This window comes from Cyprinus carpio, chromosome B18 (genome assembly GCF_018340385.1).
Source record: "Cyprinus carpio isolate SPL01 chromosome B18, ASM1834038v1, whole genome shotgun sequence".
NCBI lineage: Eukaryota > Metazoa > Chordata > Actinopteri > Cypriniformes > Cyprinidae > Cyprinus > Cyprinus carpio.
In genome coordinates, this window is record NC_056614.1 from 25,891,119 (window position 1) to 25,916,050 (window position 24,932).

The 24,932-nt window shown below is 36.1% G+C and overlaps 2 protein-coding genes and 1 long non-coding RNA gene across 4 annotated transcripts; all 3 read left to right on the forward strand.

Annotated features, from left to right (window-relative positions):
* Nucleotides 1–1,329: 1,329 nt before the first annotated feature.
* LOC122140480 lies at nucleotides 1,330–2,869 on the forward strand. The gene is made up of 2 exons (XR_006157161.1): nucleotides 1,330–1,459; nucleotides 1,627–2,869. It is a non-coding gene; the product is annotated as an uncharacterized LOC122140480 (long non-coding RNA).
* A 1,059-nt stretch (nucleotides 2,870–3,928) lies between these two features.
* Nucleotides 3,929–12,772, forward strand: LOC122140478 (GDP-L-fucose synthase-like). Of its 2 annotated transcripts, none has more exons than XM_042744606.1 (10): nucleotides 3,929–4,172; nucleotides 5,078–5,226; nucleotides 6,300–6,414; nucleotides 7,226–7,354; nucleotides 7,618–7,691; nucleotides 10,014–10,147; nucleotides 10,241–10,372; nucleotides 11,158–11,237; nucleotides 11,367–11,466; nucleotides 11,559–12,772. In XM_042744606.1, the coding sequence occupies exons 2-10, from the start codon at nucleotides 5,078–5,080 to the stop codon at nucleotides 11,612–11,614; spliced, it is 969 nt and encodes a 322-aa protein (XP_042600540.1). In that variant the 5' UTR covers nucleotides 3,929–4,172; the 3' UTR covers nucleotides 11,615–12,772. The 2 variants fall into 2 exon arrangements, with proteins under 2 accessions (XP_042600540.1, XP_042600541.1); XM_042744607.1 differs by having other exon boundaries at nucleotides 3,929–4,168.
* Nucleotides 12,773–18,831: 6,059 nt separating this feature from the next.
* Nucleotides 18,832–24,800, forward strand: LOC122134082 (GDP-L-fucose synthase-like). Its single transcript, XM_042744608.1, has 9 exons — nucleotides 18,832–18,992; nucleotides 19,475–19,589; nucleotides 19,678–19,806; nucleotides 20,198–20,271; nucleotides 22,880–23,013; nucleotides 23,096–23,227; nucleotides 23,319–23,398; nucleotides 23,597–23,696; nucleotides 23,799–24,800. Exons 1-9 carry the CDS (start codon nucleotides 18,847–18,849, stop codon nucleotides 23,852–23,854), a joined length of 966 nt encoding a protein of 321 aa, XP_042600542.1. The 5' UTR covers nucleotides 18,832–18,846; the 3' UTR covers nucleotides 23,855–24,800.
* Nucleotides 24,801–24,932: the final 132 nt, after the last annotated feature.

The window sequence follows — 24,932 nt, forward strand, 5'->3', positions numbered from 1 at the left end:
AGCCGCCAAACCAGACGAGGATGGAGCTGGTGAGAATACTCTCGACTGCACACCTGTAGAAGTTGTTGAGTATTTGTTGTGACACGCCAAATTTCCTCAGCTTCTTCAAGAAGTGCAGACGTTGATGTGATTTCTTGACCAGCTCTGTAGTGTTAAGACCAGGTCAGATCTTCAGTAATGTAAACACAATCTGAAACTGCTAACTCTCCGGGTGTGTGTTCACTTCTCACTGCTGTGTCTGTGCACTTGGATGGGTTAAATGCAGAGCACCAATTTCGAGTATGGGTCACCATACTTGACAAATGTCACAACTTTCACTTATTCCTAAAATCAGTGGGAAAAGATAGCTGATAAACAAGATTGTGTATTGAGGTATTACAATGGCAGCGGTTTGAGCGTGTATTTTATGTAAAGTTGTATATATTTTGTGATTGGAATGTTGTTCCAGGATCAACAAGGATGTTGATCCAGGAACATGTTGTACTTGATGAAATCACACTCACCATCCACCTCCATCCTGCTGATATATACAATGCTGAGTGCTGCTCCTTTCTCCTCCTTAGAGGAGAGTTAGACAACAATCTTAGTGAGAGATTGTTGTCCTGACACCATGCCACTAAGTCATGCCACTTGCCACTTCTTTTCTATATGCTGTCTCATCTCCTTTTGATATCAGGCCAATGACTGCCGTATCATCAGCAAATTTGATGATACTGATGTTATTCTTGGAGGCTACACAGTCGTGGGTGAAGAGTGTGTAGAGCAGGGTTCCTCAATTAGTTTTCACTGAGGGCCGAATTCTGCCAACGATACCAAGCCAAGGGCCACTGACCTACATATTAAAAAAAAATATATATATATATATATATATATATATATATATATATATATATATATATATATATATATATATATATATATATATATATATATATATATAAATTATTATTACAATTATTATATTATTGTTGCTTTTGTTAAAATAATCAAAAGATGGTCACAAGACAAATATTCAGATTTTTTTTATTCAAATAATTATGACAATTTTTGCATTTAGATACAGAAAAACTTTGCTTGTTGAATATTAAAAAACATATGAACAAAAAAAAAAAAAAAATCTGGATCTCCATGTCTGCCATGCAAATCAACTGTTCCTTCTCATCTCCAGACTGGATCTGTTCTCTCCACTTTCCCTAATTGCAGATTCAGTTATTAAATCTGTCAGCATTAATATTTTTATACTTAGATTTTTTGGGGGATCAAACTGTAACACCGTGTGTCCCAAACAGACGTGACGCGATAAAAAGTATTTCCATGTAGTTTTTGTCCTTACCACCCGCGACAGCGACACGTGACACGTGACAATAGCGACACGGAATTCTATTTTAGAAATGCTTTTTATTTTCTGCGACGTCGCGGAAGGAACAACATACAAAAAAAATGACAGTGATAATCTCAGGTAATGATTATGTGATTTATTCAGTGTTAAAGGTGTCTTATGTGAGTTTGAATATTAGTGATCTTTATAGCCATAGTGTAAGCAAAGCAACAATAGACATTTTACCTCAGATCTTGAAAATAAATTATGCTAAAGCAAACGTTACAACTGAACTCACTGCTAACCAGCATCCATAGAGATGGTATCACTCACTCACTAGACTGGACGGGGATAAAGCGAAGAGGAGCGCGTGCTTTCTTTGAAGATATCGATCCGACACGGCTTATTCCTTTCCCTAGATCCCAGGGATGGGGTCTTGTTTTCTGGAAACGGGGAAGTGTTTTACATTTTAATTATTTCCATGTGTGGTGTGTATGTTGTTGTTGTGATTTTTAAAGATTATATAAGAGATAGCCTTTACGGATAAAGAATTACGGATACGGTACAAAATAGTACGGTTTAAAAAGATTACAGATATTGATTAGATGTCATTTTCAAAATGTTCTCCGCATATTACAAGAGCTTGTCACCCTGCGATAAGCACAACGTTAAAGATCCGAAACAGGGATGACGTATTTCTGTGGGCGGAGCCTATCTAACGGCAGAAAATAACGGTTTTCAAGTGGCAGTCTATGGAGCCAAGTAAGAAAACAATTAAAAAAAGGTAAATTTGATTTTATATTTTAAAATTCTGACTTTATTCTCGTAGCTCCGAGATTATAACTTGTCACAATTCGTCACTCTCTCTTTTCCCCTCGGCTTTTCTGGCTTTTTTCCCCCCTCAGAATTGACAAACTCACTATTTTTGAGTTAAGTCGAGTTATAAAGTCCGAATTAGGATATATAAACTTGCATTTGGGATAAAAAAAAAAAAAAAAGTCAGAATTGTGAGATAAAATAAATGTTATGTAAAAATGTTAATAGTGAGGTTTAAATGAGTATTAGGATAACTTATATGAACGCAGATGAGATTGAGGGAGACGTTAATTTTGTTTTGATTTAATAATTTACTTACAATAACAATTTAAAATGTATTAACTTTTACATATTAATTACATTGACTACATACACCCCACTGACTCCAATAGTGTAGCTATTTTTTATGTATTTATTTGTTTTATTTATTAATTTTTAAAACTGGGGTCCAGTGAGGTCTTAATGTGGCACTGATAATGTGTATTCTCAAATTCAAAATGAAAAAGTACTGTATTTTATAATTAAAATGATGAAATCGTGAAAGTAATACTTTGACCTTCATTAATGAGTTATTAATAACATTAATTATTAATTTAATACACACACATATATAACATTTCATAATGTGTATCCTTGGAAATGAAAATTTGTGTAGCCTTACACAAATAGAAAATAGAACAGTAAGCATGAACTAGCATGATCAGCTGTAATAATAAACTAAAATTATAAATATATGAAATTAAAGGAGGGAATAAGTAATTGTAGACACTCACTGACGGTCGTAAAAAAAACTCTGAAAGACGCCAGAGCTGTAATGTGATTGGTTTAAAAGGCACACGTGATCCACATTACTACCGTTATACTCCAGAGGTGGAGCCGGGGAGGATGGGATGTCCTTACATAATAACATCTCTGTACAGTCTGTATGCAGAGACACGCGTTTTACTGTGAATGTGGGATACACGTCCCGCCTTCTACATGTAAGAGCCAATCACGGATTGGTTAACTCATCGCGTACCCTGCAGCTGCATTTAAAACCCCCGTTTCCATAGGAAAATTGATAGACAGTAAAAGAAATGGACACAGCGACCCCATTGGAACTCAATTGAGACAAGTGAAGCCCATTTTTTAGCGATTTTTTTAGCACTTCCGTTTCTGACGCGCAGACTCAAACTAAGCTTGATGACGTCAGCAACCTGTCTGACAGATGTAAATCTTCTAGTAGCTGTGCGTGCAAACTGCCATCGTTAATCTTGCAGAGACGGCGAGCTTGAGCGGGGAGTTCTTTGGCGTGAGTGAGCAGGAGTGAGTATTCTGATTAATTATTTTGTATAGTATTTTAAAATGTAACGCCAGTACGCCATATCTCTTGACGTCTCCCCGATTGCCTGCGAGCTTCTCCTCCTGTCTGTACGGTAATTTCTCTACTGTGCGACAGAGAGTCGAGTGGTTATGACGCAATCGTTAGCCTATTTTTACAAAAACTGTTTCTACGGGGCCATAATGTAACATAGAAGGTAATGGAGCCCTTTATACATTGTCGTGTAGCTTTAGAAATAAATAATGGACAAATGGAGTCTTTAAACGCCTCAGATGTAAAGTTATTCGCTGTCAAAGTGACGCAAAAATGAATGGGAGTCAATGGGATGCTAACGCAAGTGAAGTTCTGCTACAAGATGGCGGCACGCGGCCGACTTCAACTTCCGGTCGACTTCCTTGCCCCCTGGGAATAACCACAAGATGGCGGCACGCGGCCGACTGTGCGCATGCGCACTTACCGGACCAACCGAAACTTACGTCTATACCGCTATTTGAACATAGGAAGCAATACATGGGACAGCGCATGTCGGGTTGTATTCCTGATTAGAAATATGTTATTTAAATTAACTTAGCAAACAGTTATTGGCATTTCGGTATTCCCACATGCAAGCAGATAGGAGTTGATTTTGCATGAGCAAAACATGCGATGAAAATATGGCCACCGAGTGACCTGAGTTCACAAGAAACGGACTTTAACTGCAGTGACACCAGAGAGTAGGTAAATCCTCGATTTCATCGATTACGAACAGAATTCATACACGAATTCATCAGATGACAACTGCTTTAAAAAGAGAATAGAGTAACAAAGAAGTGACATTATGTATATTATGGAGAACCATGGTAATGCCATGTTGTTTATATGGACTTTACAATGATGGTATAATCATGTGAATGTGTATACCATGGTATCACCACAGTAAGAGTGGATGCATAGATGAATGAGTGCATAGATAATACACACACACATATATACACAGTGGGTACAGAAACTATTCAGACCCCCTTAAATTTTTCACTCTTTGTTATACTGCAGCCATTTGCTAAAATCATTTAAGTTATTTTTTTTTCTCATTAATGTACACACAGCACCCCATATTGACAGAAAAACACAGAATTGTTGACATTTTTGCAGATTTATTAAAAAAGAAAAACTGAAATATCACATGGTCGTAAGTATTCAGACCCTTTGCTCAGTGTTTAGTAGAAGCACCTTTTGATCTAATACAGCCATGAGTCTTTTTGGGAAAGATGCAACAAGTTTTTCACACCTGGATTTGGGGGATCCTCTGCCATTCCTCCTCGCAGATCCTCTCCACTTCTGTCAGGTTGGATGGTAAACGTTGGTGGACAGCCATTTTCAGGTCTCTCTAGAGATGCTTAATTGGGTTTAAGTCAGGGCTCTCTGGGCCATTCAAGAACAGTCACGGAGTTGTTGTGAAGCCACTCCTTCGTTATTTTAGCTGTGTGCTTAGGGTCAGTGTCTTGTTGGAAGGTGTCTGAATACTTTCCGTAGCCACTGTGTATATATATATATATATATATATATATATATATATATATATATATATATATATATATATACCCCCTGAAATGATCATCTGACCTTCTCTTTCTGTCTTCCAGATGGACGGTTCAGTCGGGCCGATGCGAGTGTTGGTGACGGGCGGCAGTGGGCTGGTGGGGCGAGCGATAGAACGGGTGGTGAAAATGGAGAGCGGAGCGAGAGAGGGAGAAGAATGGATATTCCTGTCTTCCAAAGAGGCCAATCTTCTGTAAGACCTCCTGGACAGACACTCAGCAGTTACAAAACACAAACATTAACTATTATCACATATTATAAAGCATGTACTTTATATTTTATAAGCGAATGTTATGCAAGTAATAACAATAATGACCTGTTGACACCAAGAACGATAACTGTAACTTTACACCAACTTTCTGTTTATTATAAGCGTAGTTCACTGTAGTTCTAAATGTCAATCATTATTACATTATTTATTACGTATTTGGGTGTTTAGCAACCCAGAATGAATACCTAACATGAACGGATCTCTAAACTGTCCCAATATTATATAAAACTGCCCTGATATTTTAAAACCAATTAATAAGAGTAATAATATAATAGTAATAACAAGTAGTGCCGTCAAACGATTAATCACATCCAAAATCGTTTTTGTTTACGTAATATATATGTGTGTGTACTGTGTATATTTATTATGTATATATAAATACACATGCGGTATATATTCAAAAAAAAAATATTTACATGTATATATTTATATTTATAAAATGCATATTATATATAAATATATTTAATATATAAACGTAAAATATTTTTCTTAAATATATACATGCATGTGTGTGTGTATTTATATATACATAATCAATATACACAGTACATACATGTACTATGTAAACAAAACCTTTTATTCTGGATGTGATTGAGCATATTTACTGTTGATGCTTTGATTACTGATGAATCTAATTTTTATTATCTTTAATATTTTGATTGAAAACCGCTTCAGATGCACCATTAAATGAGACTAATATTTGATTAGGAACTTGTTGCTAGTAACCCTATAGATTTTTTACAAAAAAAAGAAGAAAAGAGAAGTCATGGACTTTTTGCGACGGGTGGGATTCTTGCCCTGTGCTTGTTTGCGTATTGCAGACACACAAAAAAGGAAAAATCTCAATATCGCCGTATGTATAGTACAGCCATCAGTCCAAAGTTTGGACACACTTGACTGCATTTGTGTTTCGTAGAATTACAGAAATCTTTTTTATTGCTTATTGTCTATTTGTGTCCCATGCATGATAAATATATTTACACGTGCTGCTTTAGGAGCGCTGAAGAGACGAGAGCAGCCTTCGAGAAACATCGTCCGACGCACGTCATTCATTTAGCTGCAATGGTGGGCGGGCTCTTCAGAAACATGAGACAGAACCTGGACTTCTGGGTAATTATTAACATGAAAAAACGATGGAAATATAAAAACGCTGGACATATACAGTACAGGTCAAAAGTTTGGAAACATTACTATTTTTAATGTTTTGAAAGAAGTTTCTTCTGCTCATCAAGCCTGCATTTATTTGATCAAAAATACAGAAAAAAAATGTAATATTGTGATATATTATTACAATTTAAAATAATTGTTTTTAAATTTATTATACTTTAAATTATCATTTATTTCTGTGATGCAAAGCTGAATTTTTAGGATCATTATCACATGATCCTTTAGAAATCATTCTAATATGATGATTCATTATCAAAGTTGGAAACAGTTCTGCTGCTTAATATTTTTTCAGAACATGTGATACTTTTTTAGGATACTTTGATGAATAAAAAGTAAAAAAAAGAAAAAAAAAGAAGCTATTTTTTTAAAATATAAATATTTTGTAATAACAATATACACTACTGGTCAGTAATTTGGGGTCAGTAATTTTTTTTTTTCTTTCTTTTTTAAAATAAAATCAATACTTTTATTCAGCAAGGATGTGTTAAATTGATAAAAAGTGATAGTAAAGAAAATATATTATTAGAATATATATTATTAGAATTTTTTTTTATTTTGAATAAATGCAGTTCTTTTTAACCCTTTTATTCATCAAATATATTAGACAGCAGAACTGTTTCCAACACTCATAATAAATCAGAATATTAGAATTCAAAAACATTAAAAATAGTAATGTTTCCAAACTTTTGACCTGTACTGTATTAGTGTTGAAAGATTAAACTGCATATCAACCATATTTGTGTGTTGTTTTCAGAGGAATAATGTGCACATCAATGACAACGTGCTGCAGGCGGCTCATGAGTTCGGCGTGGTGAAGGTCGTTTCGTGTCTTTCCACGTGTATCTTTCCAGATAAAACCACCTACCCTATAGATGAGACCATGGTACACACACACACACACACACACACACACACACACACACACATACATACATTTTAATAGGCAGATATTGGGATGGTTTGTGTGTAGTGTTCTCTTAAAGGGCAAAATTTCTTTAATTATTCATTCTCTGAATTCGACTGTAACTTTCAAAACTCAAACATTAGAAATCAAGTAGATCCAGTTTATTTGAACAAGATCATCAGTTTCAGGTGTTTTGATTTGAAAGAGATGCTGAGCTGTGTTTCTCTCTCATTCTGTTTCAGATTCACAACGGTCCGCCTCATGAGTCTAATTTTGGTTATGCTTACGCCAAACGCATGATTGATGTCCAGAACCGGTCAGTGTTAAAGTTCATTGGTCATGAGTTTTTTTTTTTTTTGTTTTGTTTTTTTTTTGGGGGGGGGGGGGGGGGTGGGGGGGGGGGGGGGGCGCTTATCATTATTCTCAATGGTGGATTTCATTACAATAGGTTCTTTTTTTTTTTTTTATCAAAAATGGGCATAATTTATAAATAAATGGACGTTTTCAACTCTTAATTTAGCCTCTGGTTTGAACGCTCAGTTGGAAGGGGCGTGTCTGCTGTGAGACTCAATGTAAACGCCCACTGCTGTGATTGGCTAACAGCTTTGCATAAGAAATGAGCATTACATGTGGAACTCTCTTACTGTGTTTTATCTATAACAGCTGTCAAGATGATCTAATGGTGAAAAGTGTTGATTATATGATCTCTTTATTCAGGGTTTTCCGCGGGTCCTTAAAAAAATCTTAAATTTAGTTGCATCAAATTTAAGGCCATAAAAAGTCTTTTTTTTGTTTGCATAGTTCGAATGTAGCATTGTTTGCAAAGGGTGTAATTTGTATAATAGAATAAAATGTTTTCCGCATAACCATGTAGCCATAATGTCAATAATAGCATAAACATCGCACATTGTCATAAGTTTATAAGGCTGTAAAGTAACAGAGCCTCTTTATTTGAATAACCGTTCAGACGTGAAGTAGACTGTCTGATATTGATTCGTGTTCGTGTTCGTGTCCGATTCAATCTCTCTTTCTTTTCTTCACTTCTTCCGACAAATCCCTTTTTGGTTTCTTTGCTGGTTCTGCGCCGTGGCGTTGGTTTTGAGATTTGCATATTAGATCGTCTTATAGTTAGCTGTTGGCTAACTCCACCCAGGCTACGAGTAAAATATTTAAGGTATGCCGTTAAGCAGGTCGCACTCTTCCACTGGCGTGGCTGTGTGAACCGACCCGAACACGAAACTTACAGAGTGTGGTTCTAGCGGCTAGGAGGCTAAGAGGTGTTCATAATTGAGACATTATTTTAAGGTTGAAAAACTTCATAGTGTTGCTTTAAATAAACATGAGCGCTGCAGGTTTCCAAGTTGTGTTCTGCTGTTACCAAGGAAACGGCTGTATTTCTGCAGCTTCAAAAGCGCCTCCTGCTGGTGCGAGTTGCTGTTTTGATCGGACCAATGGGAAAATCAACCCATGTTTAAGCTGTTAAAACTGGTGGATCAATGAGAAGATGATGCATTATAAAAAATGTAAACAATTAAGACTGTAAAATAGTTGTTTACATTAATAACTGATAGTTTTCCCTGGAAACTACTACTACTAACTACTAAAAAGTACCGTGGTTATACTATGGTTAGTGTCAGTGGTGGAAATGGCCAAAATTCACTGGAGGAACTCTAAGTTGGGGTAACTTTTAGATGACCTTTCAAATTTATTTAAATTTTTAAATTAAATTAAAATTGATTTAATTTAATATAAAAACCTTTATAATCTATAACATTAAACTTTATTTTTTTTTTTTTTTTTTTTTTTTAGATATCAAGATCAAAGGCACTTTGTGTAATTATATTTATAAACCTTTTTTTTTTAATTACAACAATACATTCAATTAGTATCTCAAGACACAATCAGGAAGCAGAAGTTACCAATCAGATAGAGAGGTGGCACACAAGAGCACAAAAGTGGCATTTGGGAATATTTACAGACTGTTTAATGAGGCTCAGAGGTGACATGAAAGCTTTTCAGTTCATAATGACAATTTTATGATGAATGTCTTCAACCCTGTTCCTGCAGAGTTCAGCTCCAACACTAATCAAACAGAACAGAAAATATGAAATTAGGTTTTTTAATGTAAAAATCATGATTACATTGTAAGTGGACCTTAGAGGACAGCACAAAAATAAACAAGGCAGTTCACGACCCATTTAATGGTATGATCTTTCTGTATATAAAATAATCACAATGTAGATAACAGATTTTTAAACTACTAACCGGAACAGTGAAGTGGATCATTTAGTCTCTGGCCTGATTCGTTAATTCATAAACAGCACTAAACTACAAAGAACGTCTGCATATTAAACCCATCACAGGTAAAGATGCTCATAAAAGCATGCAGTTTCATATTTTTATATTATGTTTCTCAAGGTTAGTTTATAAAGGTTGCAATTTTTTATTTTTTTTTTGCACCCAACAAGGTCTTTCTTTATTTAACAGTAGTATTGCTCTACAGACATTAACACATTTGGGATGAATGTGCATTATTGTCATAAAAAAATATTATATTTTATTATTACTCGATTTTAGGGTAAATGTTTATATCCTTCATTGGTTTAAAAACTAGTCTGTGTGTGTGTTTGTCCATCAGGGCGTATTTTCAGCAGTATGGTGTGCAATACACAGCCGTCATCCCCACAAATGTATTTGGACCCCATGATAACTTCAACATTGAGGACGGACACGTCCTGCCGGGGTTGATCCACAAGACGTACCTGGCCAAGAGTGAGACGCATGTAACTTTCTGGGAGGATCTAGAGCCTCATTGAAGTTCTGTTCACACGGTAAACCGGTTTGATGTGTTTGTGTGTATTATAGAGGAAGGTAAACCTCTGCAGGTCTGGGGCTCGGGTCGCGCTCTGCGGCAGTTCATCTATTCTCTGGATCTGGCTCGTCTGTTTCTGTGGGTTCTGAGGGAGTACGACGAGGTGGAGCCCATCATTCTGTCAGGTACTCCAGACGTGTTTGACACAGTGTTCCTGCAGGTCTTTAAATATTCAGTTTGATTTAAGGTTATAAAAAGTCATGTTTAGAGGGCTTTAATTTGGGGACAGAAAACGGGAATTGTTATGGCCTAATGTGATTATGGAAGCTTGTTTCTGCCAAGGGATAAAAACTGATTAAATAAATAAAAACTTTTTATTTGACCTTTTTTTTCTTTTTAGAATTGCAATATATAAACTAAGACTAAGAGTCAGAATTGAGATATAAACTCTCAATTTCAAGAAAAAAATAAAATAAAATCAGAATTGTGAGAAAAAGCCAGAATTTACTTGATTTTTTGAATTAAGAGTTAGTCAAAATTGCAAGAGGTTAAGAATTAAGAGAAAAAAAGTCAAATTGCATGTCACAAACTCAGAGGTCTGAGAAAAAAAGTCAAACATTGTGAAACAAACTCGGATTTCAGAGAAAAAATTGTCAAATTTGCAAGATGTAAACTCAGAATTCTGATAAAAAGTTGCAAGACGGCACCTTCTTGTGTCAAAATTCAAAAAGTCAGAATTATGTGTCGTTTTATTTCGTGGTGGAAATGAGCTTCCATAGATTATTACATTTCAAAAAGGCGATGATTTAATTGAATAAATGTGAGCACTTCACATTCAAAACCTAATCCACAGGCTTGCAGTTTCACAATCAATCAATGAATGTCGCACCACACTGTAGGTGAATAATGACAGTGTTTACTTAAATGTGTGCCTCTGAGAAGCTGAGATACCTTGTTTGTTTCTCTCTAGTGGGAGAGGAGGATGAGTTGTCCATAAAGTTTGCTGCGGATGCCGTGGTGGAAGCGTTGGGGTTCAAAGGTGACGTGATTGTATCCTTTCACACGCAACCAAACAATAAACACCATAAGCATCACAACAGTAGACCTTGAATGACAGAATGTTCCTTTTTTGGGTGAACTAACTCTCTAAACAGCTGAACCTTAACTAAACTCTCTCAGTATGACACTAGTAAAGCAGACGGTCAGTTCAAGAAAACCGCCAGTAACGCCAAACTACGCAAATACCTGCCAGACTTCAAGTTCACGCCGTTCAAACAAGGTGATCAGCACAAGAGATGCAGCATTTAACCAATGTTTTCCCAATAGTAGTAAAAAGAAGAATCTTTATAGAAGCTTTGCTTTTTTTTCCAGCCATCAAGGAGACGTGTGATTGGTTTGTGGCCAATTATGACTCCGCCCGTAAATGAAGATCTTCACATCTGATTGGCTGTGTGGAGCTTGAACACTGTTCGAAGCGGGAAACCGAACTTGAACACTTGATCATTTTTACAAAGACAAACTCATGGAACACTGCCGTCTAAGCCCTCTTTTCATGTTTATTTAAAGTTTTTTTTTTTAAATATATTCATTTTTACAGGAATGCAATTACTAAATCTGCACAATGCTGCGTTTTCAAATGCATTTATTAGATGCATAAACTTCTTCAGACAGCGCCATCTAGCAGCTACGTGCGGGAACATCCATAGTATCTCAACCAAGGTTTAAAATTAAGACCCGAAAATAAAACAAAACCCTGCGTTGGTAAGTATTTGAAATTTTTAATTTTGACAATGCATGGATGTAAGAACTTAGTAAGTAGTGCTGTTATGAAATCGCAAAAGCTGCGACTTCCGGTTCATTAGCCGCTGTAGGGAAATAACGAGACAGTAAAACTGTTTGCATTACAAACCAGTGTGTTCATAATTAAGATAATACATTAAAATAATATGAAGACTCGTCAGTTTGCAATAACAGGCAGCAAAACGAGCTGCTTTGTACAGCTAAAAATAGCTGGAAGCGGATGACCCCGGAAGCCAGACGCATTAAATTTAGATATAAGGTGGATATAAATCTGTTGTCAGCAAAACGCTGCTTCGCGAAGCATGTATTGAACCTGCCAAGTCACGTGGTTTCAGCAAACGAGGCTTCGTGACGTCATACTGTTTCAAGCTTTGGTTTCGAAACATTACCCAGATAGCACAGGTACATCTGTGAGATGTCTGTTAAAGATCGCTTCATCTGGAAGGCATCTGCAGTGCACACACATCTGATAGACGTCTTTAAGATGTCAGTTTTACAACATTTTCTGAACATCTATTTGACAACTGATAGGAAACGTCCTATTGACGTTTTATAGACGTCTCTGTGATGTACGTGTGCTATCAGGGTACACGCTGCTAGATGGTGATCTCCTGAACCAATGAAGGAGTTTCTAATAGTTGACTTTGGGTCAGTTTTATGATGTAGATTCATTTCTAGTTCATTTAATCAATTGTGCGTGTGTATAAGGCGAAAAGGAAAATGATGCTTAATCGTTTCTAATAATTAATAACACAAATTAATAAACAGATTTTACAGAACCTTCACATTTAATGGTATTTGATTATTTGTTATTATTTTTTCACTTTCATGAAAGCATTTGCAGTTCGTTTGTTAAAGGTGTTATTCATGTTTGGCCTGAGTTTTCGTTGTATTTACACCGTTTGACCAGCAAATGTCGCCAGCCTGTGGCGTTTCGAATCAGTGAATCGTTTTACGAAGGAATTGGTTCATTTGATTCAGAGTTTCGAAAAGCTTCGTTTCTTGGCCAGACCTTTAACTGACTGGTTTGGGCTAAATGACCATAGATATGTATAGATTCCCCATTCAACGGTTCCAGGCACGTAGATGCGGCCGCCATCTTGGAACGGTCAACTAGACGTCATTAAAGGGCCATAGATATGTATGGATTCCCCATTAAACGGTTCCAGGCACGTAGATGCGGCCGCCATCTTGGAACGGTCAACTTGACTTCATCCACCATACTGTAGGTTCTCACAGAGCCCTTGAGCCGTTCTGTGCAGGATTGTGGCATCTTTCGAATAATCGGTTAATGGTTAGTGGTTAATACTATGGTGGACGACGTCAAGTTGACCGTTACAATATGGCGGAAGGCTTACGTATAGCGGCCCATAGAAACAGTCGCTAATATGAGGAATCTACGTATATATATCTATGTGTAGGACCACCTACTCGGGAAGAGTCCGTTTGACTGACACCTAAAGCGACCAATAACATCGTGTAACGTCATGTTTTAGGGGGCGGGTAAATGTCGACTGGTTTTGTCATAGTGGATCACGTAATTCACGTGCTTGGTTCGAAATACATTGGATGTCATTTCAATTCTGTTGCTTTTATATGAAAATAAGTCTGACAAGATACCGTTTATTAAATTCCCTCCCTAAGTTTTTATTTTATTTTTTTTTTTTTTACGTTAGTAAAGAGGCGAATTTTAATAAAAATACGATCACTCTGGAATCTTTTCATGTGTTAGTGAAGGATTGGCCACGCTTTGAAAATGACAACAATTACAGAGAGTTGATTTTTAATAAAAAACATTATGAACAAAATAGTCGCAAAATGATGGATGATCACATGGTTTTATTTGAACTCTACTGTGGTTGGTGCTGTTCACTTTCTGTTTTACTGGTCTGTCAGTCAAGGGTTTGTTCTGGGTCTATTTTCTAATAATATGTAACGTTACTGTATAATTTAATAATACACTTGTATTCGAAACAATGAAGGGTTTTAACAATATTTAAAAGGGTTCCCGTAACACGCTATATAGAAAATCAGCGATTTTTTAATTAATTTTTCAGCATTATAAGTTCATCTTGTGGAGAATTTCAAAACTGCTTGCTTATCTTATTCAGATTCATAAGGAAGTGTATTTTCATTTGTAAGGTTGCTTTGGATAAAAGCGTCTGTTAAATGACTAAATGTAAGAGAGATTTACAAAACCTACAGGGAAGAAAAAATGCATAATCTGTATTATTTTTCTAGAGAGCAAAATGGAAGAATAAACGAAAAAAACTGAAATACATAATGGTATATTTGTTGTATTGAATTTAATGTTTGCAGATTTTAATACAATTAAAATATGTGCTAATGCGATTTTTTTCCTCGGTAACTCTTTACTATAAGGTGTCATTTGTTAACAGTGTATTAACTATCATGAAAAATATTACAGTATTAATCTTTGTTAACATTAATAAAAAGTAGGCTACAGTTGTTCATTGCTAGTTCATGTTGGTTCACATTGCATTAATGTTTACAAACAACTTCTGATTTTAATAATAATGCATTAGTAAATGTTTAAATTAATAACTAGATTAATAAATGCAGTATTGTTCATGTTAACTAATGAAAGTTTATTGTAAAGCGTAACCATGTTTTCTTCTAATTTCAAGGTGATGTATTACCCGGATGTTTTTCCTTTGCGAATCGGGATATCGCAAATGTAGGTGTGTGTATCTATAAGCCAGTGAGCTGAGAGCATTTCTATTCCTGAAGGAAAAGTTTTTTCATATTTCCGCAGAGCGAGATGCAGCGAGCCAGAGACCTCACACCTGAGAGCAGGTAACTTATGGGTTTCATCATATATTAACAGATTTAAAGTATCGATTTTTCATCTAATGTGACAAGTTTGTTTGGTTTAGACCCTAGCAGTTGCAGTTGACCGCATACAATATAATAACGTGAACTTTATTTGAGTTCATTCTTTGTATTAGATTTCCAGCCGTTGTATTTCATGTCGAGTTTTTATATTTATCTTGATTTCTCACAACTTGTGTGCTTTACCTGGGCGAGTCCACTGAGTCTCGTGAACGCGCAAATCATTTATGATACATTTAATTTCTGTTTCTATTTCACCAAACACTATCGTATACCCCCAGACAACTTGAAATATATATATTAGACAACTCTCTGATCATTTGCGTCTTTTTTAAAAGACGGCTATTCGCTGGCATTGTATGGAAGAGATTATTATTATTTGGGGTTTGAGATTATTTTTATTTTTTTTATTGTTATTTTTGTTATTTCAGATTATGTGGATTTTTTTGATTGAGGCATTAAATCAACATCGGGGCAAGCAAATTAAAAAAATAAAAATAAATAAAATAAATTTGGGTGAACTGTCCTTTTAAAGTCTGTGCGCCTTTTGCATTGATGTAAATAATTATGAGGCATGTGATGCACATAAATCCCGCACGAGTTTGTTTTTGTTTTTATATTTCTCGTGTTTTTTGGTCATATGCAGAAGTCGATACTTCATCGGTGATGTGTCCTCGTGTTGACTTACAGGGTGTGTCAGTGGTTAAACTTGCTTTACCGGTTCAACTGTCGGTTTTCATTGTGAGCTCTAGAGAGGAAGAGAAAGAAGATCTGCTTTAACTAAGATCATATACACACTTAGAAAATAACGTGTTACTTAATGAAAATATAATCTGTTAGATGTCGATACAGTGATCATCATGGTATGTTTACAAAAACAAATACGCCATTTCCATGGTTTTGTTTTGAACGGAAAGTCACCAGGGGGGGTTCAGAGCGAGTTGTGGGCGTCGGGAATAGGCTTGTATCCTGGGTGATGATTATGCATTGTTATTGACACGTAAGAGCGATGGTGGATGAACGAGCGTGACCTGATGATCATGACTGAGACGCCTTCAGTACCGTGTAAAACACACACCTGTGACCTTGTTAAATCAGTAATACCGTGCCAGGTATGCATTGTTGGCACACGTACATCACAGACGCCTATCACTGACGTCTGCAAGACGTATTTTTAGAGCGTTTGCTCATCTGCAATATGTCTATGACGATAGATGTATATTTACATCCCGTGGTAACTAGGATTTACACAAGCTTCAGTCTGGATCCAGAACACCTGAGAAGAGATGATGCCAACCCCTCAGAGGACCTCTGATGATGCTAACCCTGAAACAACATACAGAACTACCACATTTTGCTATAAGTTTGATTGCATAATTGCTGTTAATAGTGTTAATTTGTTTACGTCTTTTATTGATTTTTCCGAACATTTCTGCTGTATGCACATAAAATGACAGTCATCACTGATAAGCTACTACTAAATAATGTAGAAACTTAATTTTCTGTGAAGTTGCTTTGCAATGATTTGTATCGTAAAAACCGCTATACAAATAAACTTGAATTGAAATTGAATTGAATGTCAAATAGACGTTTAGAAGATGTTGTAAAGTGTCTATCAGATGTTTGTGCACAGCAGATGTTTTCCGGATGAAGGGATCTTTAACAGAGACATCTTGCAGATGTAAGTGTGCTATCTGGGATGCTTGCAACTGTGTCTCCGTGTTGCTAGGCAATCATTCTTTCTAAACATTGTTGAAATAAAGGCGAGGTTGTTGTTACAACGGGGAAATTTCCCGCCTTAAATCCAGTAGGCTAATTTCAGTCGAAACATTTTCCTTGATATTTCTGTTATGCGTGTCCCATATTCTGTCAATTGAACCAGCCACGATGCCATTAATGATAATTCATCTGAGTCAGTCCTTTCTATTTAATGAACCGGCCAGACAGGTATGCAAAACGGTCTGAATCCATTGGCATCTGTTTTCCCGCCCTCTCACTCAATCACCTGAATAGACATGTGCTTGGTATTCGGTAATGCGATATATCACGGTAATGAATATGCACAATATTGTTATCATGGGCACTTATAAATACCGCGAATAATTATATATTACAAATTATTCAGAATTTGGAATACATTTTAAGAATACTATTCCCATCAACTGGTCAAAATGCACAACGCCGCTGTATGCTGCTTGAAAGAAATGTGTGTGCTCTGATGTAAACAAGCACGCATGAGAAGCACATGGGGGAACACGTGAGAGACGCGCTGCATGAAAGCACATTCACTCTCTGACAGCAGATGGCGCTTAAACTGCAGAAAATGCAGTCCTTACCCTGAAACCCCATAAATAAAGCAGCTGCTACTTTCTAAAACATATTTAAATAATTTTAAACAGCCATTCAGATTTGCCTATTTGCTATGATGTTCATCACAGTGCCAAATACTTAAGTATTAAGACTTAATAGGCTATTTTAATCTAAACTACAACTTGCCATAGATATAGTTTGAAAGTCTTTATATTTTTATTGTTAATTCACACTTTGCATCAGGGCTTCATTTTTAACATTAGTTAATTCATTGGTTAACATAAACTGCCAATGAAAAATTCATCTGAACATTCATTAATCTTAGGTATTCCAATATTTAATAACATGTTGTTAAAATGTAAAGTTGCAACTGTATTATTTAATGAGATAACATGAACTAACACAATTTTTTTTTTTTAACAAAGATTAATAACTTCTGTAGCAAATGTAGCTATTGCTCATGATTAATGAGATTGTAAAGTGATACCTATTGGTCTTTATAGTTCTTTTACACTTTAATCTGTGCAAAACTTTTAACTTTATATATTTTTCTGTATTGCTTTATTTTATTTAAATGTTCAGTTATTTTTGTTATTAGAAAAAAGGTTATTTAACCTATTATACTATATTATACTATATTTTAAGCACTTTTTTATAATAAATTTCAATACTGTGACAATACCTTTTACCGTGATAAAAGCATGAGCAATTAATTGCAACAGGAAAATTTGATACCGGCTTATCCCTAGTCTGAAGAGTCTCAAATCTTTAAGAACTGCACAATAGTTACATACTCAAGAAAAAAGAAAACAAAACTTTTTTGTTGTTGTTGTTGTTTTTGGAATATGTATCAAATTTAACTTTAAGTGTTCTTAAAAATATTAAAAAAAATAAAAAGACTTCATTTTTAATTGGAATCCGCTCCTTTGGGAGTTTGAGGATGGAAAATGTTCCCCTGCCTTTATTCTTAGTCATGTTCATCACAACACTTGACCCGCAAAATTTTGCCAAAATATTGCACCACAACTTCATTGCTTGGCAAAATAATTATTTATTTGTTATCAATACCTTTTACAATTCTCTCTCTCTCTCTCTCTCTCTCTCTCTTTCTCTCTCTCTCTCTTTACCTGTCCAGGTAGTAACCCTTTTAGAAAAGCAATAAGCCTCTTGAAACCATGGTTAACAATTATTTTTAGAACAGCTTTATCTGCTGCGAACCCTTTATCTGCTGCTCAGGAGAATTGAATCAGTTAATCCTATGTGTGTATGAATACTGGATCCGGTCTTAAAGTGATAGCAGCCTAAAATGCACCAGCTGCCATTTGTCAGTTTCTGTATAGTATTGAATACTAGCTTACTAATGTGCCTATTTGAAAAGTAGTTCCCCGTTTATTTCATTTGTATATTTGTTCTATTTTATCTATTTGCCACCATTTCTTGTAATTTGCTTCTTCGTTCTTATTCTATTGATTTTAGTTGTTTGCATAAATAATTGCTGGTAAACTTTTTACATATTAAGCTGCTATGGAATCGAAATTGGATGGTTTTGGCGCATCAATCATATACGTTGTGTTAGAAGGGAGGCCCTGTTGAAGTTTAGATAGATATATGATTATTACAGTAGTCCCTGTTTCAAATGCATTTTAACGCCTGAAGTGTTCATTAAACCCCATCTCTCTGTCTCTCTCTCTGTCAGATGGACGGTTCAGTTGGGCCGATGCGAGTGTTGGTGACGGGCGGCAGTGGGCTGGTGGGGCGAGCGATAGAACGGGTGGTGAAAGAGGGTGGAGGGAGAGAAGGAGAAAAATGGATATTCCTGTCATCCAAAGAGGCCAATCTTGTGTAAGTGCTCCTCATCAGACATCACAAACATATGCCATCACACATATTGTATAACATGTGCTTTAGATATAATGCATGTTATAAAAAACGTCATGCAATAAGAATTTTCCACCAATCAGAGAATAGCAAGCAACAAACCATGCCAAAAGAGCTCCGCCCACTCCCATGAAGATTGATAGAGTCAGTCAACATATGCCTGTCAAACTATTTAAGTATCTGTGTAAATATGTAACATATTATGTTGTTTCTATATAAACAACAGCTTTATATTAATCCATGTGCTTCACACTGTAGTGCAGACTGTAGTTCTGTCACGCATAAATGTTCGTTCTTGACTAGTATTTAAACACTTTAACTCATGATGTTGGTTAATGAATATCCAGAAGAGGCAGAGCTGGAATTAAGACAAAGAAGAAGCTCCAACATAAGTGTTTTCAATTGTGTCCCATGCATGATAAATATATTTACACGTGCTGCTTCAGGAGCGCTGAAGAGACGAGAGCAGCCTTCAAGAAACATCGTCCGACGCACGTCATTCATTTAGCTGCAATGGTGGGCGGACTCTATAGAAACATGAGACAGAACCTGGACTTCTGGGTAATTATTAACATTAAGTCTCATAAGGTTGGAAATATCACGGTTGAATTATTTAGCGGTATACTGGTTATTTGCTCTTTGTTTTCAGAGGAATAATGTGCACATCAATGACAATGTGCTGAACATGTCTCATGAGTTCGGCGTGGTGAAGGTCGTTTCCTGTCTGTCTACGTGTGTTTTTCCAGATAAAACCACCTACCCTATAGATGAGACCATGGTAAAGCACACACACGTATGCTTTAAATGGTGTATGTTGGATACAGTATGAGTTTAGTTTCAATGAATGCTGACATGTCAGAAACTCTGAGATATGTTTAAGAACATTAGGAAACATGACAGCCTGTATCAACTTGTCAAAAATGCCTGTTCGCCATTCAGAAACTTGTCCCGTCCCGCCCTGTCAGGGTGAGGTCATGAGGAAGTCTGATACAATCATCCCTAAAGAGCAGAGAGAGTGAAGAATTGTTGAACAGTTGGATCTAATCGTGATTTAAAAGGCATGATGTGAGAGATGTAATGTAGTGGATGTCTGATTGGTTTCATGAGCCTGTTTGCATGAAGTGTGTTAAATACCCATGTGTTTCTCTCTCTCTGTGTGTGTGTGTCAGATGCACAACGGTGCCCCCCATGACTCTAATTACGGTTATGCTTACGCCAAACGCATGATTGACGTCCACAACAGGTCAGTTCTGCTCTCTTAGTGTCAAAGTTCACAGATCATGAGCTGTTCTTGGGAGTATATCATGAAAACTGGAATGATTGCATTTCAAAAAAGGGAAAAGAAGCCTAATTTTAGAACCATCATGGTTTTGTGTGCATGGGTGTAGTTTTGGGCTGTTGGTGCCAGACTGTGATACTGGTTATTCAGGTTTCTAGGTTTCACATTATACATTCATGCATGCAACCTGTTCAGATAGTCTAGTCATCAGTTACTCGGGTGACCATCAGATAATTGCTTTGCTGCAGGACAGTAGGTGTGATAGATTTGCGTAACAAGTGTGAGAGAGATTTATACTATGCAAATATTGGTTTACACTACTTGGATTGCCTAATTGCCATCATGTTGGTTGATAATGTTTTAAAAGGTTAATAAGCTTTGGTCATGGTTACCGACTCTCTCGACTCGGCACTCAATTTGATTCAATGTAATTTACTCTACAGGACCGATTCAGTTTACTATATGAAAGCTGAATAATTGATGAAACCATTGATGTATGGTTTGTTAGGAGGACAATATTTGGTCGAGATGCAACTATTTGAAAATCTGGAATCTGAGGGAGCAAAAAAAATCGAAATATTGAGAAAATCATCTTTAAAGTTGTTCAAATGAAGGTCTAAGCAATGCATATTACTAATCAAAAATTACATTTTGATATATTTACGGTAGGAAATTAACAAAATATCTTCATGGAACATGATCTTTACTTAATATCCTAATGATTTTTGGCATAAAAAAAATCTTTTTTTTTTTTATTGTTGGCTATTGCTACAAATATACCCCAGTCACTTAAGACTGCTTTTGTGCTTGGGTCACAAATATAATGAACTGAATAACGTGCTTGTAAGTAAAAATCACATTTTATACTAAGTAGCAAGTTTATTTTCCATTATTAGACTATGTAAACATTAAATGCATTTTGCCGGATTCAGTGGATCTTGCATTTTTTATTTTCTTATTTTTGGGTTGGATTTGCCAGGTTTAATCAGGATGGTATCCAGTACGTGTCTAGAAGAAGTCCTGGCCTGGCATCTTTTGTAGATGTATTTAACACCCAACGAATTTATGAAGGAATAAATAATGAGATCCTGGTGGATGGGTGCTGATCTTTCAGTTGTGCACTTCTATTTTATGGCGATTGGTAAACAAAAGAGCTGTTAATGATCGATCCAAGCATGCTCATGCTGTAAAACTGTCCCCGATTGGTCTTTACTCATCGGCTAAACCCAACCATCATACCTGGAATCCAGTTTCTATCGGTTTAATATCCCAGCGTTTTCAAATTGCGTTGGAAAACATTGCATCATCATTGCAACGTGATCAGATCCTGGATGTCCTATTCAGCTTTAATAAAAAACCGTCGTGTTATGTTGTATTAGTGCTTGTTTGATTTGACAACACCTGCTCTAAATCAATATGTGATCTGCTATGGTTAATTAATGTTTGGTGAAGCTACAAACTAAAACGCGGCTTACGTGTACTTGGTATTGCTTGGTATCCTGAAACAATTCTGCTTCTTGTATTCTGCTAGTTGAGACATTTTCAGTTATTTAAGATATAAGGGTATCTGTTATGTGTGATGCTTAAAAGATCACATTTTCAAGTAAAAATGTGATCTGTTATAGTACATACAAACTGAATACAGCACATACAGTTTCTATGACTGTGCAAAGCATGTTAATATTTAATGAGGCAAGTTTATTTTTGTTTATTTGTTGTTAGTTTTACATTCACAGTAACATCCCCGGAGGGCAAAACATCCTTAGAATTGCAGCACAGGCCTTTCATTTTCTATCTTTTTTTAAGCTGTGAATATTTAGATCACCTCTAACAAGAAGAAAAACAAAGATATGTGAACAGTTTTGGTAACTTGCGATTAATATACACCACCTGCCGAAATATTTAAATGAGTAAATACCACAAAAGCAGACTGAACACGCAAACAGGATCTGGCCAATTATGATTATTTATTGGTTTTAAATCATTTAAAGTGTATTAAATTACTTACAATTTTTATTTTGTCGTCCTATTTGCCTAAATAGCTAGTCTGTGCTTTTTTTCAGTTGATGTGTGAATAAAATTTCATTGAACATTCGCAGTAAGCTTTGGTCTTTGTGTGTAGATTACCGTTACTGATTACAGATTACATCATGAAAATTAGTTAGTAACGTAATCTAAGTTAATTGTTTTAGGTAATGTAATCCGACTACTTTTAGATTACTTTTGAATCAAACTTGTTTTAAAATTACAATTAAACATTCCATATATATATAATATATATATATATATATATATATATATATATATATATATATATATATATATATAAGAGATTTTTTTAAAAAAGCAAAGGGAAAGAAAAATATGTTGCATTTATAAAAAAATAAAAAAATAAATAAATTAAATATTATTAGAGGGGGGTTTATGTTTATTTGGTTTAATGATAGAAATGCAGTGGGTTTGTGAGTTGATAAAAAGCTTATAATGAATTAAATCAGAAAAAATGCAAAATACAAATAATTTAAACTCTCGAATGCTAAAAATATAAATATTTTGTGTGTTTGTCCATTAGGGCGTTATTTCAGCAGTACGGTTTGAAATACACAGCCGTCATCCCCACCAACATGTTTGGAGCCCATGATAACTTCAACATTGAGGACGGTCACGTGATGCCGGGGTTGATCCACAAGACATACCTGGCCAAGAGTGAGAAAACTCATTTAACTCACAATCACATTCAGAGCCTCCCACATGTTCACAGGGTAAATGACGGGTGTTTGTTGTGTAGAGGAAGGTAAACCTCTGCATGTCTGGGGCTCGGGTCGCGCTCTGCGGCAGTTCATCTATTCTCTGGATCTGGCTCGTCTGTTTCTGTGGGTTCTGAGGGAGTACGACGAGGTGGAGCCCATCATTCTGTCAGGTACTCCAGACGTGTTTGACATCACGTGTGTTGGGTCTGTTTCATCAGAGCTCATCGGTTGATCTCTTTTTCTTCGTGTCTTTTTGTCTAGTCGGGGAGGAGGATGAGTTGACTGTAAAGGATGCTGTGGACGCTGTGGTTGAAGGATTCGGGTTCAAAGGGGAAGTGATTGTATCCTTTCACACAAACAGTGTCTGGAGTTTTTTTTTTTTTTTTTTTTTACAGCTGACAGAGTTGCAGTCTTTCTTCTGTGGAACACGAGATAAGATACCTTGCAGTAGAGCTATGAAAAGCAGCATAAGCATCATAAAAGTAGTGCATGAATGACAGAATGAACTAACCCTCTGAACCTTAACTAAGTGCTCTCAGTATGACACTAGTAAATCAGACGGTCAGATCAAGAAAACCGCCAATAACGCCAAACTACGCAAATACCTGCCAGACTTCAAGTTCACGCCGTTCAAACAAGGTGATCAGCACAAGAGATGCAGCATTTAACCAATGTTTTTCCAATAGTAGTAAAAAGTGGCGACCACAAACAAGTCTTTATTGAAGCTGTTCTTTTTTCCAGCCGTCAAGGAGACGTGTGATTGGTTTGCGGCCAATTATGACACCGCCCGTAAATGAAGATCTTCTCATCCGATTGGCTGTGGCGAGCTTGAACACCATTCAACACTGGAAACCAAACAATGACTGATTGTACACTTTCAATAACCCTTAATCATTTTTACGAAGACAAAATCATTGGACACTGCCATCGAGGCCTACTAATTTCATCCCTTAAAACTCATCTTTGATACTTTGATGTAAATCATTTCTTTGTCTTAAAAATGGCTTGAATGTAACTCTACACCCTTACCTCATTGAGTATGCGCCAAACCATGAATATGCTTATTAGTCCCCGCCTCCACTCAATCGCACCATCTCGGACCTGCTTCATTTTCACTCAATTACAGCATTCAAAGTGCGCTCCCTTTAAAATAACTGAAAAGCAGTCACCTGTCTTAGTTCATCGCGATCTCACAAGGTTCTGTTATAAACAATGAAGCTTTACACAGCACAGTGAATCTGTTAATCACATCACGTTTATACTTTGTTAAATGAGAGAATTCGCGAGTGTGCAGAACTCTTGAGCTGAACTCCGGCATTGTGTGGATTATGACTAACTTAAACACCACTGATTGGCCAAGTCTGTGATTGGCTGCATTACTCAACGCTGCAAAAACGTGTAAATAGAAGCCTTTGAACTGATATTAAGTCACACCCCGCAAGTTGATGGGGTTGGTTACATGTTTGTGACGTAGTCTTTGTTACACCGCAGTTTTAATGAGAAAATGGTCATCAGTAGTCTTGAGTGATGAATTCTTTAACCATATTAAAAACACAAGACACACACAATCAAACAGGGTTAGGGTTTTGATTTTCACACGTTTTATTCGTGCTCTGTACTGTGAGTGGTGCTGTACATTTCCTGCTGTTTTTTCCGGTCTGTCAAACAGGGCATTTTCTGGGTTTGTTTTCTAATGATATGTACTGTACATTTTAACAATACACTCACTCATATTTAAAAGAATGATGTTTAATGTGCTTTTTCTATGTTTTCTATGTTCCCAAATCATGCTGTTTTCATTTCATTCCCAGCATCATACGTTTATATTGTGGTTTATTCAAAACAATGTCATGAAGAAAAGTGAGATTTACAAAA